At 45.9% G+C, this 27519-nt stretch overlaps 1 protein-coding gene across 2 annotated transcripts in view; it reads left to right on the top strand.

Moving 5' to 3' along the window:
* Nucleotides 1-27519, top strand: part of atp8b1 (ATPase phospholipid transporting 8B1) — a 225627-nt gene that overhangs the window by 127821 nt on the left and 70287 nt on the right. For both annotated transcript variants that reach the window (XM_085974400.1, XM_085974407.1), the window contains exons 2-4: nucleotides 18357-18551; nucleotides 26894-26985; nucleotides 27192-27305. In XM_085974400.1, the coding sequence (XP_085830526.1) occupies nucleotides 18371-18551; nucleotides 26894-26985; nucleotides 27192-27305 (387 nt within the window). In that variant the 5' untranslated portion in view covers nucleotides 18357-18370. The remainder of the gene's footprint in view (nucleotides 1-18356; nucleotides 18552-26893; nucleotides 26986-27191; nucleotides 27306-27519) is intronic.

Genomic DNA, 27519 nt, shown 5'->3' on the forward strand with positions numbered 1-27519 from the left:
CTTTTTCTCTCTCTCTCTCTCCTTTCTCACCTTCCTATTTTATCCATCTTGCTATGTAGTCACTGATCCCTTCATCCATTGGTGACAGGATCTACGCAATTGTGTTTTTATCATGTGGTGTACTGTATTTATGGGGATCAAATTCCTTGTTTCTCTAATTTTTCCTTTTTTAAAAAAAAATAAAAATAAACCAACAATGGTGTAGCTGTGGTTTGGTGACAATTGCCTTCCATTACCTATTTTCTCAATTTTTAATCTTTTTAAAAAATGAATCAAGGATGCACAGCAAGATGGTTGTAAGATGTACAGGACTAGTTAATGGCATTTAGCACCACTAGAAAGGTAGGTCCTGAGGTTTAGCAGCATTGGGGATACTGCAAATTGGCAGAATTGAGAGGAGATCCTGTGGTATTCTAGCAAAAAAAAAAACAGGTGTTGAAATCATTTATTTCTCTTCCCCTCTGTCTTTTGTACATAACAGTTTAATGGCTTGTACCTTTTAAAATATGGAACTTTAATTTAAAAAGCTGTTCAGGTTCATTCCCCAGTTTGTTTTCAACACATCGAGAGAGAAAAAAACACACTGAAATCCTGTTGCAGCATGAAGAGATGCTGCCAGGTGCATTGAGACTCACGCTGATGCAAGCTGGAAAAATGCTGCCCATGTTGTCTCAATCAGCTTGAAAACTTTTGCTGAAGTGGAGCAAATTGGTTAATCAACTGAGAAATTTGGATACATTTTTAAATTGTTTAGCATAAATTCAGTGGGAGGAATATGCCAAATAAGTTAGGTAGAAGAAACCAGGCCAGAAACTTAAACTGTGAAAAGATGTAAGTGTTACATGCAGGAAGTGCAAGAATTTTGACAGAGGGATGCTTTTGTTGGTCTAATCTCATGTAATGTGCTAACCGGACCATACCAAAAAGAAATCTCATGGGGAAATAATGCTTTTAGGGCAGCCAAAAACCATTCAACTGGGGGATGTGCTTGTCAAGGCACTTCTGCTTCCCTGGGTGGAGTGAAAGGAGGAGGAGAGGCCTGCTGGAGTCTGAGAAAGGGATCAGCTGGAAAGCTTCCGAACTGAAATTTAACAAAATGAAGGCAATTGATAGTCATTTAGTCAATTGTTCACTATGGTAAAGGTTTCAAATGGCAGGAACACAAGATGTGCAGGTTAGGTTGATTGGCTATGATAAATTGACCCTTAGTGTTAGGGGGATTAAATACGTGGGGTTACAGGATAGGGTGGGATATGTGTTGGTCTAGGGGTTACGGGGATCGGGTGGGATATGTGTCGGTGCAGGCTCGATGGGCCGAAATGGCCTCTATCTGCACTGTGGGGTTTCTGTGATTCTGTGAACACAAGCTTACAAGTTCAAAAGTTAGCATGAAGAAGCTGGTCTGAACTTTATTTCCAGGCAGAGATTTTTGACAGTAGGAACAGTAAATCTCTCTTGACAGTATAATGGGCTGGAGGCAACTAGGACCTAGATTTGAGGGAACTGGTGAGCAAGTGTGTAGGTCAGAATGAGGGAAAACAAAATTAACAGGCTTGTTGGCCCCATTGGACAGTTCCTGTCCCAAAATCATTGTGCCATCTTAGGAATTTCTCATTACTTCGAGTTTTTACGTGGATGCTGACTGTTCTATCTCCACCTGATGGCCTTAAGTTACTTTGCCGTTGCATAACACTTTTTTTGGGGTGGCCGGGGTTTGTGGGGGGGTGGTGGTGGGGAACAGAGCTGAACAGTGTATTGCCCTTTGGTGGCTGGCATTCATCCATTTCACTTTTTCCCCCCCTTTGGGGCACAAAACATACAATTTCCCCAAAACGATTCATCAAGATTAGCAAACTTGCAAAAACTGGGGCAGTTATCTCAAACAGGAACTGTATCAACCAGCTAACAATTAAAAAAAAATTGCAAGTTTTGAATGACCCCAGGTTTTCCTGGGATTTATTTTACCCTTGTTTGGCTAAATGTAGATACACTTGTAACTATAACTGCTCACAATATTGCTTTATAAAGGATGGGTTTTGAATTGTGTAACCCTTGATGATCTATCCAATTTATTTGTAATGCTTAAGTGCTCATTGTGTGTGTCTCATCTCCCAGTGGTAACCTTGCATATATTAACATTTTACAAGCCTGACTTGTTGGGCCAACTACTCTGAACCAAATAGTGGAGAAAATACAGACAAAAACATAGACTTACAAAATTGTTGTGGTGCTCTTGTATTCCTGGCCTACACTGAGTCTGGTCTATGCATTAGCAATATTGCTATTTCATTCACAACTTGGCACGGAGTAGCGTTTCCTCACAAAGTCCATTATTGTTTTTGACTTTCAATTACAGGTATATAGAGTCCAATGAGCATGAGTGGTTATCTTTGTAGCCTGTCAGACAAATGCACACTTTTCCCTCATCTGGGTAGAAATAAGCTTCGTATAACACTGAAATTGCTGATTACATAGGATATACGGCACAGAAACAGGCCACTTGGCCCAACCAGTCCATGCCAGCGTTTATGCTCCACTCAAGCTTCCTCTTGCCTTTCCTCATCTAAATCTATCAGCATAACCCTCTATTCCCTTCTCCCTCATATGCTTATCTAATTGTACCTCAAACACTCCCTGTGGTAGCGAGTTCCACATTCTCCCCACTCACTGGGTAAAAATGTTTCTTCTGAATTCCCTATTTGATCTTATATTGATGGCCTCTAGTTTTGCTCTGGCTCACAAATGGAAACACTCTCTCTGTATCTACTCTATCAAAACTTTTCGTGATATTAAAGACAGTGTCATAACGGCACAGAAGAAGGCCATTCGGCCATCGAGTCTGTGCTGGCTCTCTGTGGAGCAATCCAGTCAGTCCCATTCTCCCACTCTATCCCCATAGCCCTGCAAGTTTATTTCCCTCAAGTGCCTATTCAGTCTCCCCTTGGAAACATTTGAGTGTCTCTGCTTCTACCACTTCCATTGGCAGCTGTAGTGTCCGAGGATCAATAATACTCAGACTGCAGGAGAACAATAAAACGGGTATTTACTGAACAGGGAGTAATTCAAGACTGAAATACAGAAGCCTGCTATGGCTTTATATACAGGGGTGGTCACTGCCGGTACTGCAGTATAGAATCAGTTCTTCTCTTAAAGGCACATACACAACAATTCCTCCCCTTTTAGATAAACAGTACATAACATTCATTTAACAACTAAATAATAACTAATTACAATTACAATTTTCTCTGTACTATATACATCAACTGAAATAATCATTTATAAGTTCAGTCTTTGAGGAGGCTTCATGATCCTGACTGGATAGCGCCTTTCTCGAGTATCCTGTTCTTGCGGCGGAGTTGATTCTGGCTCATTGTCATTGGTTGGTTCGTCAGCTTCCAATACCACTGCTTCTGAAGTAGACACAATCTGTACTTCGGGTTGATTACCAGGTGCACCTGCTCGTGGTATGGGTTTGGCTTGTTCCTGTGACTCTAGAATCTAGTCAGCATGGCGTCTCGCGATGCTCTCTCCAACGTCCACTGTGTACATTAGTGGTCCCTGCTGTGTGCATATCATTCCTGGCTGCCATTTTTCTGTTCGGTAGTCGCGGGCCAAGACTGGTTGCCCTATCTTGAAGCTCCTGGTTGGCTTCTCATTTATGTGCTGGAATTGCTTATCCTCAACATCTCGTCTTATGTTTGGTTTGAGCAAATCCAGGCGACATCTTAGCCTTCGTTTGAAGAACATTATGGCTGGAGTTTGGTTGGTGACTGCATGTGTCGTATTCCGGTAAGCAAACAAGAAATTATCCACCTTGTGTTGTAGTGGTATGTCGTCATTATGCATTGCCTTTATTGCCTTTTTAAAGGTCTGAACAAACCTCTCAGCCAATCCATTTGTGGCTGGATGATATGGGGCAGATGTGTAATGCTTCACCCCATTATTCCTCAGAAACCTCTGGAAATCCTCTGACACAAACTGTGGCCCATTGTCGGAGCAAATCTGTTCTGGCAAGCCATTCCTGGCAAAGATGGTCCGTAGGACTGCAATAGTTTTTTCTGTGGTGGTGGAGGACATTTTGATGACCTCTGGCCATTTCGAATGGGCGTCCACAGCGATTAGGAACATTGAGTCCATAAATGGACCAGCAAAATCAATGTGTACCCGTTGCCATGGAGATGAGGGCCACTCCCATGGATGTAGCGGGGCCTGTGGTGGAGCGTTTTGGACCTTCTGGCATCCTGTGCATCTCTTGGTCATATCCTCGATTTCTTTATCGATTCCCGGCCACCACACAAACGCCCTGGCTAGGCTCTTCATTTTTACCCCTCCCAGATGACCCTCCTGAAGCTCATTGAGCACTCTATCTCTCAACTTGGGTGGAATTACCACTCGGGATCCACACATCAAGGTCCCCCGGCACACTGACAGCTGTTCTCTCCTTGGCGAGAATGCTGGCAACAGTGAGTCGTCATGTGCTGGCCATCCCTTCACCGTCAAATCATAGACCCGAGAGGGTGTCGGGTCATTTCGGGTTTCCTTCTCTATACTTGAGTTTGTAACAGGTAGACGTTCGACTATGGTCGCATGGAATATCTCAACAGGGTCCACTGCAGGTGCTTCCTCTACCATAGGCAACGGTAGGCGCGACAGCCCATCAGCGTTTCCATGCTGTTTCGTACCCTTGTACTCTATGTCGTACTGATGTGCCCCTAGAAAAAGTGACCATCTTTGCAGCCGTTGTGCCGTCATCACCGGAACGCCCTTCTTTGGGTTAAAAATGGAGACCAGGGGCTGATGATCAGTCAGTAGGATGAATTTCTGCCCGTGCAGATAGTGATTGAACTTCTTCACCCCCCACACCAGGCTGAGGGCCTCCCTGTCAATCTGGACGTAGTTACGCTCGGCTGAGGTTAACGAGCGCGACGCAAAGGCTATTGGCCTCTCTGAACCGTCAGGGAATTTGTGTGACAGCACCGCTCCGATGCCGTAGGGAGACGCATCACATGCTAACCGAATCGGTAGTGTTGGATTGTAGTGGGCCAATACTTCTTTTGAAGTGATTAGGCATTTACATTTCTGAAAGGCACGCTTACACTCATCACTCCATTTCCATGTTACTCCAGTTTGCAGTAGGGCGTTCAGTGGGTGCAGAATTGTAGATAAATTCAGCAAGAACTTATGGTAGTAGTTCACCAACCCGAGGAACGACCTCAGTTGCGACACATTTTCCGGTGCTGGAGCCTTGACTACAGCCTCAATCTTGTCCGGCGACTTATGCAACCCTTCCTCATCAATCATGTGGCCACAATACGAGATTTGTCTCCTGAAGAACTCACATTTGGGGCGGTTGGCTCGTAGCCCATATTCCTGTAATCTCGTGAGCACCTGCTCCAGGTTGGCAAGGTGTTCACTGTCATTTTCGCCCGTAACCAGGATGTCGTCCAAATAACACTGGGTCCCCGGGATCCCTTGCAGGACTTGTTCCATCGCCCTCTGCCAAATAGCCGGGGCTGATGCTACCCCGAATACCAGTCGATTGTACTGGTAAAGGCCTTTGTGAGTGTTTATCGTGAGGTATTTCCTAGACGCTTCTTCCACCTCCATTTGTAGATACGCTTGGGCCAGATCAATCTTTGTAAAGCGTTTCCCTCCAGATAGTGAGGTGAAAATATCTTCTATCCGTGGAAGTGGATATTGTACTGTGTGCAGGACTGGGTTCACAGTTACTTTGAAGTCCCCACAGATGCGAACCTTCTTCGGTTCCCCAAGCGTGCTGCTCAATGATTTCTTCATTTACAGGAATGATGGGTGTGACCCACTCACTCCAGTCCACCTTGGACAGCACACCCGAACGCTCGAAACTCTCCAGCTCTGCTTCAACGGCTGGGCGGATCGCGTAAGGTACCGTCTGGCCTTAAAAATTTTTGGGTTTGCGTTATCTTCGATTTTTATCGTTGCCGTTACTCCTTTTAGAGTCCCAAGTCCTTGTTGGAACACCTGTTTCGCGTCAGTTAGAATTTTTGACAGTCGTCCAGGTGTTACGTCCTCATCCTTTTTTATCAGTCACAGTTAGCGCCTGAATGGAATGCCAATCCAATTGTATTTTTCGGATCCATTCACGTCCCAATAATGGTGGTCCTCCATCTGGTAGTATATATAGATACAGTTTCTGTGTTTCCTTGCCGTTGTATTCAACTGGCACCCTTATTTTTCCTCTGAGGTAGACTTTTTGTCCCGTGTATGTCTTCAATACAATGGACGTGTCCTTCAAGGGTATGTGTGAGAATAGCTGCTCATAGTCTCGTCGATTCATGACAGTTAGGGCTGATCCTGTGTCCAATTCCATCTTTACTGGGGACCCTGCTATCATGAGGGTGACCCAAATGGTTCGGTGATCCTCCTTTGCGATCACGTTGTGTAACTTTAGACAACTTAGTCTCCTGCTCCCGGAGTCCTTATCACTCCTGATCTTCCGAACTACTGTCTGTCAATTTCTTTACTTTCTTGTACTTTTCCTTAATAGTTCTTGTAGTGTTGGTTTTCTTTCCCGACCTGCAGACTCTTGCTATGTGTCCCATTTTCCCACATTGCCTGCATACTTTGTCCTTAACCCAGCAGTCCTTCTGATCATGGGTTGTTCTGCCGCAGCGATAGCACTTGTCTGCTCCATACGCCATTTTGTTAGCGCTGTATTCCTGTGGATTCTGTTGTATTTCTGCAGCTCCCCGTGCTGCTGCTTCGTAGGATACTGCCACGCTGAAAGCCTGTTCTAGCGTCCGGTCCTTTTCCGAAAGTAGTCGTTTCTGGGTTCCTTCACTCTGGAGCCCGCAGACAAACTTATCCCGCAAGGTGTCTGCCAGTCCTGCTCCGAACTGGCAGTGCTTCGATAACTTGCGTAGTTCCGTAAGATAGTCAGCATTGCTCCCCTATTTGTGCTGGTTTCTTTTATGGAACTTGAATCTTTCTGCTATCAGCAGCGGTGTAGGGTTTAGGTGTTCCTGTAAGATATTAACAATCTCCTCAACTTTTCTCCATTGGTTTAGCTGGGGTAATTAAATTCCGCAATAGGCCGTACGTTCTCGCGCCCATCAAATTTAATACCGACGCCTTCTTTCCATCGGCCACCTCATTTGCCTCGCAGTACACTTCAATTCTTTCCACATACGTGGTCCAGTCTTCTACCTCGTTGTCGAAAGCAGTGATACTGCCACTTTTCGGCATCTTGGGTGATTTAAAATGGCGCCTCCCACGCTTTTTCTTCTTCCCCAATGGAATAAAGTGGCGCCTCCTGCGCTTTTCCTTCCCCTTGCTGCCACGCTGCTCCTAGCGTTCTACAGGGTAATGGCGGCGACCCGCGGCTTTGGCGCGTCACACTTTTCCTTCCCCGCGTTCTATCCTCTCCACGCAGCCCTGTTCTTGAGCACCAACCGCGCCCTGTGCACTCCACCCTCTCTCTCTCTTTTCCTCCAGACAACGCTGCACGGCCCCTTTGCAGAGCCGCTCGATCGAGCCCGAGCCCGCCGCAGTCCGGAAGGGTCAGCGCACTACCTGCTACCAGCACGACTTGCTGGAACACCTCGACTGGGGAGCCAGGCCCAGCTCTCCACAGCCTCCCCTGCAACTCTCCGATGGATCCCTGGGCGGTTGCCTGCGGTCGACGCCCGCCGTTCTGACTTCACCCTCCAAGAAGCTTCTCTTCAGGGAAAAGATCCCCGTGAGGTGATGCAGTACTGCAGGTGAGTTCAAACCTGCCAGTGTTGTGTCCGAGGATCAATAATACTCAGACTGCAGGAGAACAATAAAACAGGTATTTACTGAACAGGGAGTAATTCAAGACTGAAATACAGAAGCCTGCTATGGCTTTATATACAGGGGTGGTCACTGCCGTTACTGCAGTGTAGAATCAGTTCTTCTCTTAAAGGCACATACACAACAGCAGCGAGTTCCAGGTCCCCTCCACTTGCTGCGTAAAAAAGTTTTCCTCACCTCTCCCTTGTATCTTTTGCCCAAAACCTTAAATCTGTGTCCCCTAGTCATTGTACCATCAATTAATGGGAGCAACCTTTCCCCGTCTAGCCTATCCAAACCCGTCATAATCTTGTATGCCTCTATCAAATCACCCCTCAACCTCCTTTGCTATAATGAAAATAAATCCAGCTTCTCCAACCTGTCCTTGTAGCTAAGATCCCCCATCCCCAGAACCATTCTGGTAAATCTCCTCTGCACACTCTCGAGGGCCTTCACATCCTTCCTAAAGTGTGGTGACCAGAACTGGATGCAATACTCCAGTTGTGGCCTAACCAGCACTTTATAAAGGTTCAGCATAACTTCTCTACTTTTGTACTCAATACCTCTATTTTATGAAGCCCAAGATCCCATATGCTTTGCTCACTGTGTCCTGCCACCATCAGGGACCTATGCACATTAACTCCCAGGTCCCTCCATCCCTGCACACTCTTTTAAACTGTGCCCTTAAGTGTATATTGCCTCTCCCTGTTCCTTCAGCCAAAATGCATCACCTCACACTTCTCTCTCAAATTCCATCTGCCCATTCTGCTAGCCTTTCTATGTCCGATTGCAGCCGATTTGGTATCATCATCGCTGTTTGCCACACCCCCAAGTTTGGTGTCATCGGCAAATTTAGAAATTCTACTCCTGTATTCCAATATCTAGGTCAGTTATATATATCAAAAAAGCAGTGGCCCCAGCACTAACCCTTGGGGAACACCACTGTCTACCATCCTCCAGTCTGGAAAAATAGCCATTTACCACAACTTGCTGTTGTCTGTCCTTAAGCCAATTCCTTATCCAAGCTGCCACTGACCCACCTATTCCATGAGCCTCAATTTTGTTAACCAGCCTTCTATGTGGTGCTTTGTCAAATGCCTTCCAAAAATCCATGTAGACAACATCCATTGCATTCACTTCATCAATCCTCTCTGTTACTTCATCAAAAAATTCAATTAGATTAGTCAAACACGATCTGCCTTTTACAAATCCATGTTGGCTCTCCTTAATTAGCTTAAACCTCTCCAAGTGCCCGTTAATTTTTTTCCTTGATTAGGTCACCCCTCAGCCTTTTTTTTTACCCCAAGAGAAAAATATGATTTCAAGTAGGGCTGACCTTTCCTGAAGATTTCTGCTCTTGGTCTAGTTTTTCCAACAATCTTCACAACTTGCCTTACCCCACCATAGACTATGGTCATCAAGCCAAGCAGGTGACTGTTGTAATGATGAGTTTAGACTTTGCACTTTGTGGTAGTTGGGTTTCCTGCCCATTCTCTTTAAGGAAATGGCACATAGGTGAGAGGAAAATGAACAAAATGGGTGTGGGGGGGGAAACCACTTTTAGCTTCCTGTGCAGTACTTCAATGCATTGATAACACATTTACCTATGTAATTCTTCGCGTGAAATGCTGAGATGTTTCAATGTGATAAAGGCATTTTTTTAAATGGGAAATATTCACCTTGGGTGGCTCTTCCCTTGCCCTCTCTCCATTTTCTCCCCCCTTATCCTGGGATATGGTTAGACAGGCATTGATGCCTGCTAGGATCTTCATGAATTTACACAATATCCATAGATACAAACTTTCTCGAAGGGGCCACGGATTGCTATCAGGAATTGAACATCTGGCTCTCGCTACTCCCACCCCTACCCCTGCTGTCCTGATGATACCGACCGAATCAAGCCATGAACCTTCCTGATCTAGTTCACCAGTGCTTAGCACACTGCATTTGCTCAAGGAACGATAGTGGTATTATAAGTCTTGGTATTGCTAAAACCCCTTCACTAGTTCCTCCCAAGTACTTTAATAATTGGAAAATTACACTGTCACAGTATATTATTGTCATAGATAAATGGAAGCATGTTTTGACTTTCAATATACAGGTGCTGAACACTAGTGTAAATAATTGATGTCATTTTCCATTTATAGTCCCATAATCCATTCCAGTATACAAAGCAAACAACAAGTTATCCTTGAGGTGCATGTCAAATTAGTCATTTAAAAACTGATCATTATTAAAGCAATCCACTTAAATCAATTATACTTAATAGACAACCAAGTTAAATGCCAACAAGTTAAATGCCGACTTAAGTAAATGGTTAGTCATTGACTCGTGTTACAGCTGTAAGGATCAATTGACATAACAGTTCAGATTCTGCACACTTAATAATTTCGTAAAAACACAATTTTCAAACTTTTTTTACAAGGACAATCACTTAACACACACAATTTAAAAAAAATTATGCTCTACAATTTTTGTCTTTTTTTAATCATGGTGCAGTTTTTAACATGTCTTTTTTTACCAAAGTGTCTGTCTTCACTTCTAGCATTATCATATATATACTTTCCAACACAAGCTACTGAATAGCAATCGGGAATGGGAATCCCGGCTACTACTTTTTCCATGTCCAGAGCAGTAATGTTCCCTCCCTTCGCATGCCCCCCCCCCCACCCCCCCCCCCAAAAAAAAACCAAACCACTGCCATTGAGATCAACTAACTGAGTACAGACCTTGGATTTTCTGTCTATATGGATCAGTGCTGCACCAGGCCATGAGTTTTACCCAGTATTCCATTTTGGGGAGCTGAAACTCTTGTTCCAGTGACTCCCCTATTTTATAATGTTGAAAAGAAAATCAAGTGCTTTCAATTACACAATGGTAGCTATTTGAATTTATTCTTGCTGCCTGGGGCCTATAAATCAGTAGTGCCCCAGTATTTCACATTGCGTCCTGTGTTCTTGCAGAGTTGCGCAGTATCACTTCCTTACCCTGCCAAACCAAGACAGCAAAGTGTGACTCGCTGGCACATTCATCTTGCTGTTCTGCTACTCGAGTGTCAGTGCAGTACTGTCGGGTACTGTGATCACTGCTTTTGGCTGCCCTAACCCACTTAAAGCAATTCTATACGTGGTTACCTGGTTTAAGTCCTCCAGAAACACAGCTTAATTTCACTGAGCCAGCAAGGTTTTTTTGACCTTTGCTGTACAGGGACTAATTACTTCCAACTGCATGTATTATTAATTTTGCATGTTTCTAGCAATTAATAGCTTTTCTCAAACTCCAGTAATTTTTCCGAGCCTTTTTGTGCTTTCAGTAAGGGCATGTGTCAAACTTTTGAGACCCATTTCTTTTCCCTCCGTGGGGCCAATTTTAGTGATTTTGTAGGAATGTCTAGTTCCTATCCAAAAGACTGAGGTCCACTCAGGCGATCAAATAACTGAGGTTTAATGAAAACGAACAGAGTTTAACAGATAACTACAGGAGAACATTGAATATAGGTCTAGTCAGTTCGGAGGCTCCACGAGGACTGCTTGGGCGGTCCCGTGGCTGACGTCATCACGTTTTTCCCGCCGGTGGGGGATCACATGATGAACGGCGTGACGTCATCACGTTTACCCGCGCTATTAAAGTGGTCGCGCTCTGTACATGTAAACAGTGAAAACAAAGATACAGACTTGGGCTGTAGCTAACATTATTAAAGGGAATTATATACAACTGATCGGAGTCCCTTAGTGGCTCCGCCACAATTTCAACATTATTGGTTAACATGACACAGATTTGATATTGAACCCAAGGCATTGCTGGACTCTGTAGCTCAGATTCATACTGCAGGATTATTTGCAGAGTTCTCCGGGGGTCGATAAAGAGAGAACCTGCATTGATGTAGTGTCTTTCTTGTTTTCTGGATGTCCCAAAGCCAGTGAATTGCTTTTGAGTTGATAGTGGTGGCAGTGGCGGCAGCAGTTTAGAAGCTTAATCAGACAAAAATCTATGCCGAGCTAAAGGAAACATTAGGAACGGTGACTGAAAGCTTGGTCAAAGAAGTTGGTTTTAAGGAGGGTCTCAAAGAAGAAGATGGAGAGGCAGAGGTTGAGGGAGGGAATTCCAGACCGTAGGGCCTAAGTAGCTGAAGGCATAGCTGCTAATTATGCTGTGAAGGGAATGTGGGATGTCAGAGTTGGAGAAACGCAAAGTTTTCTGAGGGTTGTAGGTGAAGCTAACAGAGATAGGGCATGAAGGGATTAAAACATGAGAGAAATTTCAGCCACAGGTGTACTGGGAGCCAATGTATTTTAGCAACCACAGGAGTGATGGGTGAGAGTGAATGTGTGGGATAGGATGTGAGCAGATTTGAGATGGAGTTTACGGAAGGTGAAGGATGTGAGGCTATGCAGGAGAACATTGGAATAATCGAGTCTGGAGATGTCAAAAGGCATGACTGAGGGATTGCAGCAGCAAATGGGCTGAGGCTAGGGCAGAGATTGGTGATGTTACTGAGGTGAAAGTAGGCAGTCTTTGTGATGGCAAGACTATGATGCCAGCAGCTCGGCTTGTGATTGAATAGGATGCCAAGATTACCAACAGTCTGGTTCAGCCTGAACCAATGACTGGGGAGGAGGATGGAATTGGTGATGAGGGCGTAAAGTTTGTGGTGGGGGTTGAAGAGTATGTCTCAAGTCTTCCCTGTGTTTTAATTGGAGGAAGGGACCCTATTGCTGAAGATGCTCTGGCTACAATCTGATAGATAAGATTGTAGCCAAGTGGACAATCCCACTGAGCTAAAGAATAGATTAACGCTTTGGAGGAGGATCGTGCGGTCAAATACTGCAGAGAGGTTAAGGAGTGATAATGCACCATGACCACAATCACGTAGGATGTCATTTGTGAATTTTGTTTGAGCCATTTCGGAACCATGGCAGAGCCAGAAATCTAATTGGAGAGATTTAAAGGTGGCATTGCAGGGAAGATGGACACAGGTTTGGGAGCCAAAAACACATTGAAGAGCTTTGGAGGTAGGGTGGTAGTTGTGATGAAATATTCCATTCATCACTGCCTGTGACTGTGGTCGGTTTCAGTGTCATTTCCCTTCCCCCAGTCCTCATTGTATTGTTTATTGGAATGTGCTGTGTGTGTAGGGCTCCGCCCATACCTGGCCCCTTTTGTAAGCTAACTCAGTCTGGCCTCAGTCTCCAGAAGGAAGATACCTCTCTCTCTTACGTGTTACTTTCTAAGTTAATAAAAGCCTTGTTTTGTTTCGCTAACATCGAGTCTCGGAATTATTGAAGCACATCAATTTTATTAACTTATTTTTCAACACTATGGATCAACTCCTGAAACCCGAACGTTTGGATTTGGATCAACATGCTCCGGACGCATCAGCACGCTTCGGACACTGGTTTGAGTGTATGGAATTCTTCCTGGACAATTCCACAGCCATCAAAGACACTATGGACGCTGCGAGGATGAGACTCGGAATTCTGCGGAATTGGGTAAGCCACCGGGTTTACCCCCTTATCCAAGATGCCGATACGTACCTGGCCGCCTGCGACATCTTAAAGGCACATTACCAGCAGCCTACGAATGAGGTGTATGCTAGGCATCTGCTCGCTACTCGCGCACAGCGACCTGGGGAATCGGTGGAGGAGTTCCTAAGCACCCTGAAAATGCTTGGCAAAGACTGCAAGTGCCGAGATGTAAAAGCCGCAGTGTACACTGACTAGCTTGTTCGCGATGCCTTTATCACAGGCCTCAGCTCCACTTACATCCGGCAAAGACTGCTTGGAAAAAACGGGGTTGGACCTGAAACAGGCTGCGGACACCGCGCGATCCCTGGATGTGGCCCAGAGAAACTCGGACGCCTACTCTTCAGTCCACGCCGCCACGTGTGCACCGCGGGCGCCGCCATCTTGGAAGGCATCTTCCCCGCCCGGCAGCCCGACACCGGCGGGGCCCCGCTCTCCCCCCAGAAGCCCTACGACAGCCGCGACGCGTCAGGGACCCAACTGCTACTTCTGCGGGCAGCCAAAACACACCAGAAACCTGTGCCCGGCGAAAGGCACCACCCTGCTTTAAGTGCGGTAAGAAGGGGCACTTCGGGAAGGTGTGCAGAGGGAACCCCGCTGGAAAACCAACCACCGGAAAACCCACCACCGCCGTGGGAGCGGCCATCTTGGACGCCATCTTGCCTGACCTCGTGGGGTCCGCCATCTTATGAGCAGACAGCGTGGACGCCATCTTGTATCGATCAGGGCCCTACAGTGGCATCGGTCACAGTGGACCAGACCAGGCCGCACCCGCTATCCAAATCAATGGTGGACATCGAGGTAAACGGGTGCCGGGTTAAATGTTTAATTGACAGTGGAAGCACGGAGAGTTTTATCCACCCTGAACTGGCACAGCAACTCTCCCTAAAGGTGGTCCCTGCTCAGGGTACCATCTCTATGGCTGATAAAACCCAGACATCGACCATTCTGGGTTACTGCACGGTACAATTGGGCGTTAACGGAACTGTATACGATAATTTTAAAGTATTAATCATGAAGAACCTATGTGCGAGCGTGACCTTGGGCCTGGATTTCCAGTGCAACCACCAAAGCATCACGCTCAAGTACGGTGGGTCCCAGCCGCCCCTCACAGTGCGCGGTCTGGCTACCCTGAAGGTAAAGCCGCCTTCGCTATTCGCGAACCTTACCCCTAACTGCCGGCCAATAGCGACCAAAAGCAGGAGGTACAGCTGGGAGGACAGGCGGTTTATCGCGACCGAGGTAGACAGGCTCCTGAAAGAGTGCATTATTGAACGCAGCAACAGCCCGTGGCGCGCCCAAGTGGTAGTGGTAAGGGGTAGCGAGAAGAAACGGATGGTGATCGACTATAGTCAAACGATCAACAGGTACACCCAACTAGACGCCTACCCGCTACCCCGCATATCAGAAATGGTGAACCAAATCGCCCAATACCGGGTGTTCTCCACCATCGACCTCAAGTCAGCGTACCACCAGCTCCCTATCAGACCAGAGGACCGCCCGTACACTGCCTTCGAGGCGAACGGACGCCTCTACCAATTCCTCAGAGTCCCCTTTGGGGTGACGAATGGGGTCTCGGTCTTTCAGAGGGAGATGGGCCGCATGGTCGATGACCACCACTTGCAGGCAACCTTCCCCTACCTCGACAACGTCACCATCTGTGGCCACAATCAGCAGGATCACGACTCGAACCTCGAGAGGTTCCTGGAAACCGCACAAAAACTCAACCTCACCTACAACGAGGACAAGTGCGTTTTCAACACCAAGCGCCTCTGCATACTAGGCAGCGTGGTGGAGAATGGGGAAATCGGACCAGACCCCGACCGATTGCGCCCCCTACGGGAGCTGCCCCTGCCCAACACTCCCAAAGCCCTGAAAAGGTGCCTGGGGTTATTTTCTTATTATTCCCAATGGGTCCCCAACTACTCCGACAAAGCCCGCCCCCTCTTGAAAGCGTCCTCCTTTCCGCTCTCTGCTGAGGCCCACGCCGCCTTCAAAAGCATTAAGCAGGATATTGAGCGGGCCACGCTACAGGCAGTGGACGAGAACACTCCATTTCAAGTGGAAAGTGATGCGTCTGACTTCGCCTTGGCGGCCACCCTCAACCAGGCGGGGCGGCCCGTAGCTTTCTTCTCGAGGACCCTCCAAGGGCCCGAGATCAGACACTCCTCCGTGGAAAAGGAGGCCCAAGCCATCGTGGAGGCAGTGCGCCACTGGCGCCACTACCTAGCCGGCAAACGCTTCACCCTACTTACCGACCAGCGGTCGGTAGCATTTATGTTCAATAATAAACAGAGGGGGAAGATTAAAAATGATCAGATTCTTCGGTGGCGGATTGAGCTCTCCACCTTCGAGTACGACATCATTTACCGGCCAGGGGCCCTTAACGAATCCCCTGACGCCCTCTCACGAGGGATGTGTGCCAGCGCCACCGGGGATCGGCTACAGACCCTCCACAACGACCTCTGCCACCCAGGGGTCACGCGGCTGTTCCACTTCATAAAGTCCCGTAACTTACCCTACTCGATTGAGGAAGTTCGGTCTCTGACCAGGAACTGCCGCACTTGCGCTGAGTGCAAGCCTCGGTTCTACCGCCCAGATAGAGCCCACTTAATCAAAGCTACACGGCCCTTTGAGCGGCTCAGCTTAGATTTCAAGGGCCCCCTCCCATCCGTCGACCGCAATGTTTACTTCCTGAACATTGTGGACGAATACTCCCGGTTCCCATTCGCCTTCCCCTGCCCAGACATGACCAGCGCCACGGTCATTAAATGCCTCAACAGCCTGTTCTGCCTGTTCGGTATGCCGAGCTACATCCATACGGATAGGGGGGCGTCCTTCATGAGTGAAGAGCTACGCCAGTACATGCTGTCCAAGGGGATCGCCACGAGCCGTACCACCAGCTACAACCCCCGGGGTAACGGCCAAGTGGAGCGAGAGAATGGGACAGTATGGAAAGCAGTCACTCTAGCTCTAAGGACCAAGGGCCTCCCTATCTCCCGCTGGCAGGAAGTCCTCTCGGATGTGCTCCATTCGATACGGTCGCTATTGTGTACGGCCACTAATGCCACGCCTCATGAACGAATGTTTGTCTTTCCCCGGAAATCCACCTCGGGCGTATCCATGCCATCATGGCTCTCCACCCCAGGTCCGGTACTCGTGCGAAGGCATGTGAGGGGCCACAAGACGGACCCTCTCGTGGAGCCAGTACACCTACTCCACGCCAACCCCCAATACGCATATGTCCGGCACGCCGACGGAAGGGAGGACACCGTGTCCATAAAAGACGTCGCCCCAGCTGGCATCGACAACAACCACGGCAATAGCAGCAACAACGATCACAGCAACTCTTACCCACCCACTACTCTTTCATCACCCCCGGAAGAACATCGACCAACGGCACCCCCACCAACTACCCCTTCAACAACCCTGGCGGCACCCCCGGCAGAGACCCAGGAGACTACCGGGGACACCCAGCCGACACCCGCGGCACCACAACAGCCACGTCGGTCGCAGAGGACTATCAAACCCCCGAACAGACTAAATCTATAGAAGGGGTGAATGTGATGAAATATTCTATTCATCACTGCCTGTGACTGTGGTCGGTTTCAGTGTCATTTCCCTTCCCCCAGTCCTCATTGTATTGTTTATTGGAATGTGCTGGAATGTGCTGTGTGTAGGGCTCCGCCCATACCTGGCCCCTTTTGTAAGCTAGCTCAGTCTGGCCTCCGTCTCCAGAAGGAAGATACCTCCCTCTCTTACGTGTTACTTTCTAAGTTAATAAAAGCCTTGTTTTGTTTCGCTAACAGTAGTTTGCAAAGACAGCGGGGTTGAGGGTGCTTTTTTTAGGAGGGGGTTGATGACCCTAGTTTGGAAGTTAGAGGGACAGTACCTGAGACCAAGGAATGAATTACAATGTCAGCTAGCATGGGGGCCAGAGAGCGAAATTGGTCAGCGGTTTAGTGGGAATGAGATCAAGGGAGTAGAAGGTGGGTTTCCAATGAGCTATGATGGGAGCTAGGAGAGAGACTGGATAACGATGAGGTTTAGTACTAGGTAAGGAGAGCTGTTTGGCTTGATGGGCAAGGAGAAAGGGGAAAGCAAGAGAGGCAGCTGTATGGATGGTTTTAATCATTGTGACAAAGGTCCGTGAGTTCCTCAAACTTGTTGGAGGAGAGGGCAGGGGAAAGGACTTTATGGAGATGGTTGGTGGTGGAGAAACAAAGCTCGGCGTTATCTTTGCTCTCCAGCATGATTTTGGAATAGTGGGCAGTTTTGGCAGAGTAGAGCGAGACCAATAGCACTTGTGGTATAAGCAGATCTGGTGATGGACAGCTAAATCTGATGTGTCCATATATGCTCAAGCCTGTGACTCTTGAACTGGAGCAAAGATGAGGATCATACCAGGTGGATCAACCCGGATGGGAGACAATAATGGTTTTGCTGAGGACAAGGGCATCTAAGGCACATGTGAGCAATGGTTTAAGCATGTGGACAGCTGTGGAAGTATTGTGGCGAATGGTGGGGCAAAGGTGAGGCAGTTGGGATTTAGAAAATGCAGTTTGTAAGTGATCTGGGGAAGAGAATTTTTTGGGGATGGATACAGAATGGGTTTTGGAAGGTGGGTGTGTGGTGGTGGTGGGGAGGATGCGAGTGGATACAAGGAAGTGGTTGGAGATGGTTCTGTCAGTGATGGAGAGTATGGGAGTAGAGAGGCCACAAGATGGCAAGGTCATGGGTGGCTCTGACTGTGTGTAGGAGAGTTTATATGGAGGGAGAAGTTGAGGGAGGATAGGAGGCCAGTGAATTCGGAGAAGAAAGGGCAAAGGGAGCTGACTATACTTGATATTAATTTAATTGTAAACCATGCTGATGTTTTATAGGAGGCCCTCGATATCTAAATGATTTTGTGAATTTTTTTTATTTGAAGTTTTCTCTTTTGGTTACCTCCTTTTAAAAGTGGTATGTTCTTGGTTCCTTTGATTCTGATTTCAGTCTCTTTCTTGGTTCCTTTTGATTCTGATTTCAGCCTTTCTCTTTCAGGGACCACTAAGGTGATGAGTAGGGAGATAGTCTCCAGCATTGATGATGATGATGATGGCAGAAGATTTGACGATGTGGTGCCATACAGCGATGATGAGACAGACAATGAATTGGATAGTTCTACTGAAAGATTGGACGATACAGAGCAAAACCGTACCAACCAACAGACTGAGGAGGGATGGCAACCAAAAAATGGTAAAGCTCAGTTACAATGTTATTTCCGACCATAGAGATGAATTAAATTGACATGTTTTGTGGTAAATTACTGCCATCTCAGCAGACCATACAAAGAACGAATAAGCAAAGCAGACAAAGAAATAAAATTATTTGTACAAAATAGATCAAGTAAAGAAAGGGTTGAAAGTCTTGAAGCATGGGTTTTATCTGTCAAGATGCATAAGTATGAAGGCTGGAAGCATTCGAAGCCAGATGGCAACTTGAGGCTGTTCTGGCAATTGGAAACTATACTGGAATAGGTATCAGAGAAATGAGGTTAACCTCTAATGAGATGAGGATCAAATAGAAATGTTCAGGAAGGTGATACTAGACCATAAGAAAGCTGGAATAGCTGCACATAAGTCACCAGGAAGGTAAATGTAGTCTCACTGGTGTAAGGATAAGCTTTCCAATGAACTAGACTGGCTAGAAGTATGGAGTGCATGGATCTCTTGGGCTGAAAGGGAGTACAAACAATAAATCTCCAGGGACAGGCAGTTTATAGCTGGGGTTGTTCTGTAAGAAAAGGGATGAAATCCATGAAGTGCTGAAGATCATTATGACGAAGCCAATGAATACAGGAGATCCCCACCAGATTGGAAACGAGCCAACGCTGTATTGATTGTCCAAAAAAACTAAAACAACAAAAGTGGGTAATTCCAGACCCATTAGTCTTGCAAAATAATGGAATTGATCATCAGGAAGAAACAGGAGGCCTTCTTTGTAAATAATCTAGTAAATGTCAGCCAGCATGGTTTTTGCAAGGGGGATCCTGCCCAACCAACTAATTTGACCTTTTTGAGTAAGTAACTTCTTAAGTTGACATCAAAAATTCTAGAAGTAGTGCACCTGAACTTCCAGAAAAGCTTCAGTAAATTTCCACAGGTAAGCTGTGACAGAAGCTTAAGGCAATGGGTATAAGAACAGCAGGAGTAGGCCACACGGCCGCTCGGCTGCTCTGTCATTCAATAGGATCATGGCTGATCTGAACTTAGACTCACGTCCACTTCCCTGCCCTCTCCCCGTAACCCCATATTCCCTTATCAGCTAGGAAACTGTCTATCTCCGTTTTAAATTTATTTAATGTCGCAGCTTCCACAACTGAGGTCGTAAATTCCATAGATTTACTACCCTCTGAGTGACGAAGTTTCTCCTCATCTCAGTTTTGAAAGGGCAGCCCCTTATTCTAAGATTATGCCCTCTAATTCTCGTCTCACCCATCAGTGGAAACTGTAGTGTATGTGCCTTTAAGAGCCCCAGGTGTGCTGTAATGCCGGTAATTGCCACTTGGGCTATATAAGCATGTATATTGTGTATATCCGTTAGAACCCCCCCCCAGACTTTGCTTAGTCAACATTTATGAACCAACTCCTGTCTTCAGTGTCTTTATCAACACACGGACACTACAGTGGCGACGAAGTGGAAACGGACTTACCTGCAATTCGGCAGCACCTCAAGGACATCGATTCCTCGGGCGTCCAGAAGACTCAAGGAAGTGAGAGAAGCTGTGGTTTCACCAGCTGGCCAAGCTGGTGGCAGGTACTGCGCTAATCCTTCCTGGGCGTCAGGCTGGGGCTCCAGCGGCTGGCTCTACAGCTGAGACAGGCAGCGAAATCGGAGGCAAGCAATAACGGACTGGGAGGGAGCACTCTGGAGACGGCCAGCGTGGCAAGCAGGTCAGCGTTCAGACCTGGAGAGAAAGTCCGGCGGGAACGAGTCTCCAACAGTAAATAAATTTTTTAAAAACGCGGTAAACAGCGTTGTCATCGGCAGCAGCGGCGGGAAAGCGCAGGAAGCGCCATATCTTTTTTGAAATGCCTAAGTCTGGCAATATTGATGCTTTTAATAGCGAAATAGAGGATTGGACCACATACGTGGAAAGAGTAGAGGTATATTGCACTGCAAATGGAATAGAAGATGAAAAAAAAGCTTCAGTACTGCTGAACCTAATGGGCACAAAGGCATATGGGCTGTTACGAAATTTAATCACTCCAGCCAAACCAAAGGAAAAGAATTTTAAAGAAATTGTTGATACCCTGCAGGAGCACTTAAACCCTACACCGCTGCTGATAGCGGAACGATTCAAGTTCTTCAAGAGAAATCAACACAAGAATGAAAGCAACACTGATTACCTAACCGAATTAAGAAATCTATCAAAGTACTGCCAATTCGGGGCAGGACTATCAGATTATCTTCAAGACAAATTCGTTTGCGGTCTCTTAAGTGAAGGAACACAAAAAAGGCTGCTTTCTGAAAAAGATTTAACATTGGACAAAGCTTTCAGTATGGCTGTATCATACGAAGCAGCAGCAAGAGGAGCTGCAGAAATACAACAAAAGACACCGGACTTCGGCACCCATGAAATGACACAGGGTTTCGAGAGATGTTATCGCTGCGGCAGATCCACCCATAACCAGAGGGACTGCTGGTTCAAGGACAAAGCATGCAGGCAATGCGGAAAAATTGGACACATTGCACGGGTATGCCGATCTGGACAAAATAAATCCACAGACAGGAAAAAAAAAAAATCAATAAAGAAAAGCACAGGAAGGTACAAATGATGGCAGACAGTAGCTCCGAAAACCAGAAGAGCGATAGTGACTTCGAAAACAAGAGACTAAGCTGTCTCAAATTACATAATGTACTTGCCAAAGAGGATTACCAAACCATTTGGGTTACCCTCACGATAGCAGGGTCCCCAGTTAAAATGGAGCTAGATAAAGGATCAGCTCTAACCGTAATAAATCGACGGGATTACGAGAGGCTATTTTCGCATATACCTCTAAAAGACACATCCATTATCTTAAAAACATATACGGGGCAGAAAGTATACCCCAAAGGGAAAAATAAGGGTGCCTGTTGTATACAACGGCAAAGAAATAAAAAAGTTGTATTTATACATTCTACAAGATGGTGGTCCACCGTTGTTGGGACGTGAATGGATCAGAAAGATACGTTTAGACTGGCACTCCATTCAGGTACTGACGGTGACCAGTAAGAAAAAAAACAATGATGACATCATACCTGAACGATTAAAAGACATCTTGGCCAACGCCAAAGAAGTGTTTCCAAGACAAACTAGGAACCTTGAAAGGCATCACCGCCTCAATAAAAGTGGAAGATGCAGCAATTCCCAAATTTTTTAAGGCAAGACCGGGGCCATACGCAATACGTCCAGCAGTCGAGGCAGAGCTGGAGAATTTGGAAAAAGCAGGCGTATTATCCAAATAAATTGGAGCGAGTGGGCAACACCCATCGTTCCAGTCATGAAAAAAGCATTGAATAATGATAAATCTGAAGAACAGAGAAAAATTCGCATCTGTGGAGACTTCAAGGTGACTGTAAACCCGGTCCTTCACACGGTACAGTATCCTCTTCCAAGGATAGAAGATATTTTCGCCTCACTATCCGGAGGGAAACGTTTCACCAAAATTGACTTGGCACAGGCATATCTACAGATGGAGGTTGAGGAGGCCTCTAAAAAGTATCTCACAATAAACACACACAAAGGCCTGTACCAGTACAATCGACTGGTTTTTGGAGCATCATCAGCTCCAGCTATCTGGCAAAGAGCTATGGAGCAAGTCCTGCAAGGGATTCCGGGGACTCAATGCTACCTAGACGACATCCTTGTAACAGGAGAAAACGACAACAAGCACCTTGCCAATTTGGAGCAGGTGCACACTAGGCTGAAAGAACGGGGCCTACGAGCAAATCGCCCCAAGTGCGAATTTTTCCAAAATCAAATATCATATTGTGGCCACATAATTAATAAGGAAGGGTTGCATAAGTCACCTGAAAAAATTGAAGCGGTCATAAAAGCCCCAGCACCTGAAAATGTTTCACAATTAAGGTCGTTCCTGGGATTAATAAATTACTATCATAAATTTTTACCGAACTTATCAACTATTCTACACCCTCTTAATGAACTTCTACAAACAGGAGTGATTTGGAAATGGAACGAAGACTGTAAACGTGCCTTCCATAAATGCAAAGACTTAATCACATCCGAAGAAGTTTTGGCTCATTACAACCCATCACTGCCAATCAGACTGGCGTGCGATGCATCCCCTTATGGCATAGGAGCAGTATTATCCCATAAATTCCCTGATGGCTCAGAACGGCCGATAGCTTTTGCGTCACGCTCATTAAACTCAGCTGAACTTAACTATGCCCAAATCGACAGGGAAGCACTCCGCCTGGTATGGGGAGTGAAGAAATTCAACCATTACCTACACGGACAAAAATTTACCTTGTTGACTGACCATCAACCCCTCATCTCCATATTCAACCCTAAAAAGGGTGTTCCCATTATGACAGCGCAAAGGCTACAAAGGTGGTCCCTTTTTCTAGGGGCACACCAATACAACATAGAATACAAAGGATCAAAACAGCATGGGAATGCTGACGGTTTATCGCGCCTACCGTTGCCAACGGTAGAAGAGGCACCTACAGTAGACCCAGTAGAGATGTTCCACTCTACCATAGTGGAATGTCTACCAGTAACAAATTCTGCCATTGAAAGGGAGACGAGAAATGACCCGACTCTCTCACGGGTCTACGATTTAACAGTGAAGGGATGGCCAGCACATGGCGAACCACTGTTGCCAGCATTCTCGCAAAGAAGAGAACAGCTGTCAGTGTGCCAAGGAACCTTGATGTGTGGATCCAGAGTGGTAATTCCACCCAAACTCCAGGATAAAGTGCTAAAGGAGCTTCACGAGGGGCATCTGGGTGGAGTGAAAATGAAGAACCTAGCTAGGGCGTTTGTATGGTGGCCAGGTATCGATGGAGACATCGAAGAAATGACCAAGAGCTGCCTAGGATGCCAGAAGGTCCAAAACGTTCCACCACAAGCCCCTCTACATCCATGGGAGTGGCCCTCATCTCCCTGGCAAAGGGTGCACATCGACTTTGCTGGTCCATTTATGGACTCAATGTTCTTAATTGCGGTTGATGCACACTCCAAGTGGCCGGAGGTAATAAAGATGTCCTCCACCACCACGGAAAAAACCATCACAGTATTAAGGACCATATTTGCCAGGAATGGGCTGCCGGAACAGATATGTTCTGATAATGGACCGCAATTTGTGTCCGAAGAATTCAGAAAGTTCTTAAAAAAACAATGGGGTTAAGCACTACACATCTGCCCCATACCATCCCGCCACCAATGGATTGGCTGAAAGGTTTGTCCAGACCTTCAAGAAGGCCATAAAGGCCATGAGTAATGAAGACATAAAACTTCAGCACAAGGTGGATAACTTCTTGTTCGCATACAGGAATGCAACACCTATGGTTACCAACCAAACTCCCGCCATGATGTTCTTCAATAGAAACCTAAGATGCCGGCTGGATTTGGTCAAGCCCAACATCAGAAGGGACGTGGAGAACCGGCAGTTTCAAGGCATGAATGAAAGGCCAACTAGAACCTTCCAGATAGGTCAACAAGTTTTGGCCCGGGACTACCGTACCGAGAAATGGCAGCCTGGAACTATCTGCACACAACTAGGACCACTGATGTATACCGTGGACATCGGAGAAAGCATAATAAGGCGCCATGCTGACCAAATCATCAAGTCATCCAAAAAGGGACAACCTACACCACAACTCTATACATCTAACGATGAAGTAGAGATACCCATATCTACCTCCGATCCGGTGATACTGGAACCCGATGAACCCGACACTTGCATTCAAGCCGAATCAGCCTTGCCAGAAGAACCTACGACACCACCAGAAACTACTACACCCCTGAGGCGTTATCCGGACCGAGTCAGGAAGCCTCCTGAGAGACTGACTTATAATTAATTAACTACAGCAATGTGTGTATATTTTGCTTATAACATGTAATTAATAATTACTTAAAGTATGATGTACTGGTTAGCGGGGAGGAATTGTAGTGTATGTGCCTTTAAGAGCCCCAGGTGTGCTGTAATGCCGGTAATTGCCACTCGGGCTATATAAGCCTGTATATTGTGTATATCCGTTAGAACCCCCCCCCCCCCCCAGACTTTGCTTAGTAAACATCTATGAACAAACTCCTGTCTTCAGTGTCTTTATCAACACACAGACACTACAGAAACATCCTCACCGCATCCGCCCGATCAAGCCCCTCACAATCTTATGTTTCGATAAGATTGCCTCTCATTCTTCTGAACTCCAATGAGTAGAGTCCCAACCTACTCAACCTCTCCTCATATGTCCATCCCCTCATCCCCGGGATTAACCGAGTGAACCTTCTTTGTACTGACTCGAGAGCAAGTATGTCCTTTCTTAAGTATGGACACCAAAACTGTACGCAGTATTCCAGGTGCGGTCTCACCAATACCTTGTACAACTGAAGCAATACCTCCCTATTTTTATATTCTATCCCCCTAGCAATGAAAGCCAACATTCCATTGTCCTTCTTAATCACTTGCTGCACCTGCATACTAACCTTTTGAGTTTCGTGCACCAGGACCCCCAGATCCCTTTGTACTTCAGTACTTTCCAGTTTCTTGCCATTAAGATAATAACTTGCTCTACGATTTTTCCTGCCAAAGTGCATAACCTCACACTTTCCAGTATTGTATTCCATCTGCCAAATCTCTGCCCACTTACTTAGCCTGTCTATGTCCCCTTGCAGGTTTTTTATGTCCTCCTCACTCACTACTTTCCCTCCCATCTTAGTATCATCTGCAAACTTTGATATGTTACACGCGGTCCCCTCCTCCAAATCGTTAATATAGATTGTAAAGAGTTGGGGACCCAGCACTGACCCCTGCGGAACACCACTAGTTACTGATTGCCAGTCTGAGAATGAACCATTTATCCCAACTCTCTGCCGTCTGTTAGATAGCCAATCCTCTATCCATGCCAGAATATTACCCCCAATCCCGTGATTTTTTATCTTAAGCAATAATCTTTTGTGTGGCACCTTGTCAAATGCCTTTTGGAAGTCTAAATACCCTACGTCCACTGGTTCCCCTTTATCCACCCTATATGTTACTTCCTCAAAGAACTCCAGCAAATTTGTCAAACATGACTTCCCCTTCATAAAACCATGCTGACTTTGTCCTATTAAATTATGATTATCCAAATGTCCTGTTACTGTCTCCTTAATAATGGACTCCAAAATTTTACCTACCACAGATGTTAGGCTAACCGGTCTATAGTTTCCAGCCTTCTGTCTACTGCCCTTTTTAAATAAGGGTGTTACATTAGCAGTTTTCCAGTCTGCCGGGACCTTTGCCGAGTCCAGGGAGTTTTGGAAAATTATTACCAATGCATCCACAATCCCTACTGCCACTTCCCTCAAGACCCTAGGATGTAAGCCATCAGGTCCAGGTGATTTATCCGCCTTGAGTCCCATTATTTTACCGAGTACCACTTCCTTAGTGATTTTGATTGTGTTTAGCTCCTTCCCCCCCCCCCCCTTTAGCCCCCTGTTTGTCCAGTGTTATTTGAAAGTAACTTCAAGCTAAGCTCTGCAATTCCCTCCCTAAACCTCTCCACATTTCTCTTTTTTTAAATCACTCCTTGAAACCTACCTCTTTGTCCAAGGTTTTGGTCACCTGTCCTAAGATCTCCTTATGTGGCTTGGTGTCAAAGTTTGTTTGATCGCTCCTCTGACGTGCCTTGGGACATTTTACTACATCAAAGGACCTATATAACTTCTACTCATCCTCATCACTTTACATTTAGGGTCTCTATTCCAGAGTGGCCTCTAGGCCAGTTGTTAATCCTAAATAAATGAATGGAATCATGGTTGAATGCATGCAGGACAACCCAGTAATGTGTCATGAACAATTCAGAACTGTTAGCTGTTCGTTCTGCAATTACCAACAACAACAACTTGCATTTATACAGCGCCTTTAACGTAGTAAACCATCCCAAGGCGCTTCACAGGAACATAATCAAACCAAAATTGCCACCGAGTCAAAGGAGACATTTGGACAGGTGACCAAACGCTTGGTCAAAGAGGTAGGTTTTAAGGAGCATCTTCAAGTAGGAGAAAGAGGTGGAGAGGCGAAGAGGTTTGGGGAGGGAATTCCAGAACTTGGGACCTAGACGGCTGATGGCACAACTGCCAATGGTGGGCCGAAGGAAGTGGGGTATACACAAGAGGCCAGAGTTGGGGGAAACAGAGTTCTTGGAATGTTACTGTCTTAGAAAGATCCTGCCTCTACAAAAAAAGTGAATTTTCAAACTGAACCACAGACTGGTGTCACTGAATAACCCAAGTGTTGGGTAGAAAGATTTAACACCATTCTTAGTGAAAACAAAGACATTTAAGTATCAATGTTACAAATATTTTTGTGTAACTTTACCTTCTATTTCAGAATACACATGGAAAGTCAAAGCAAATGACAAAAACTTTTGCAATCAGTTCACTGTCAAGAAGTATGGCTGCTTTAAGAAAAACAAATACTCAGTGAGTAAACTCCTCGGGGGCAGTTTTTGTTTATTCGTGGTCTGTCGAACAATAACATTTTGTGCACTTTGAAGCTCCAAACCATTCAAAAATCTTACTGATCTCATTATGCATTTTGTCTGGGGCACGGTATTTAAAGTCTCATTAAGTTGAAACATTTTCCTATGCATCTTCTGATCTGTAACAGTTGTCCATTTTTTTTTCAGGGGAACGCAATCCGGACGTACAAATACAACGTTATTAACTTTTTACCATGTAACCTGATGGAACAATTTAAAAGGGCTGCCAATGCTTATTTTCTGATCCTTCTCATTCTTCAAGTAAGTGATAAAAAAATTATATATATTGAATGTTCTCAACCTAAATTTGCTACATGAACTCTGTCAGTGCTTTTTTAAACTATATTTTAGAAGTGCTTGTATTTATATCTGTGTAAAATATCACACACAAAAAAAAGCGCTGCTTCATTTTAAAGATTCATTTTCAGTATACTGGCCAGCTCTGAAAGTACTTAGACTTTGTTTGTTTATCTCC

The sequence above is a fragment of the Somniosus microcephalus genome, chromosome 2, assembly GCF_052327205.1.
Source record: "Somniosus microcephalus isolate GS21.2 chromosome 2, FLI_Smic_1.0, whole genome shotgun sequence".
NCBI classification, from domain to species: Eukaryota; Metazoa; Chordata; class Chondrichthyes; order Squaliformes; family Somniosidae; genus Somniosus; species Somniosus microcephalus.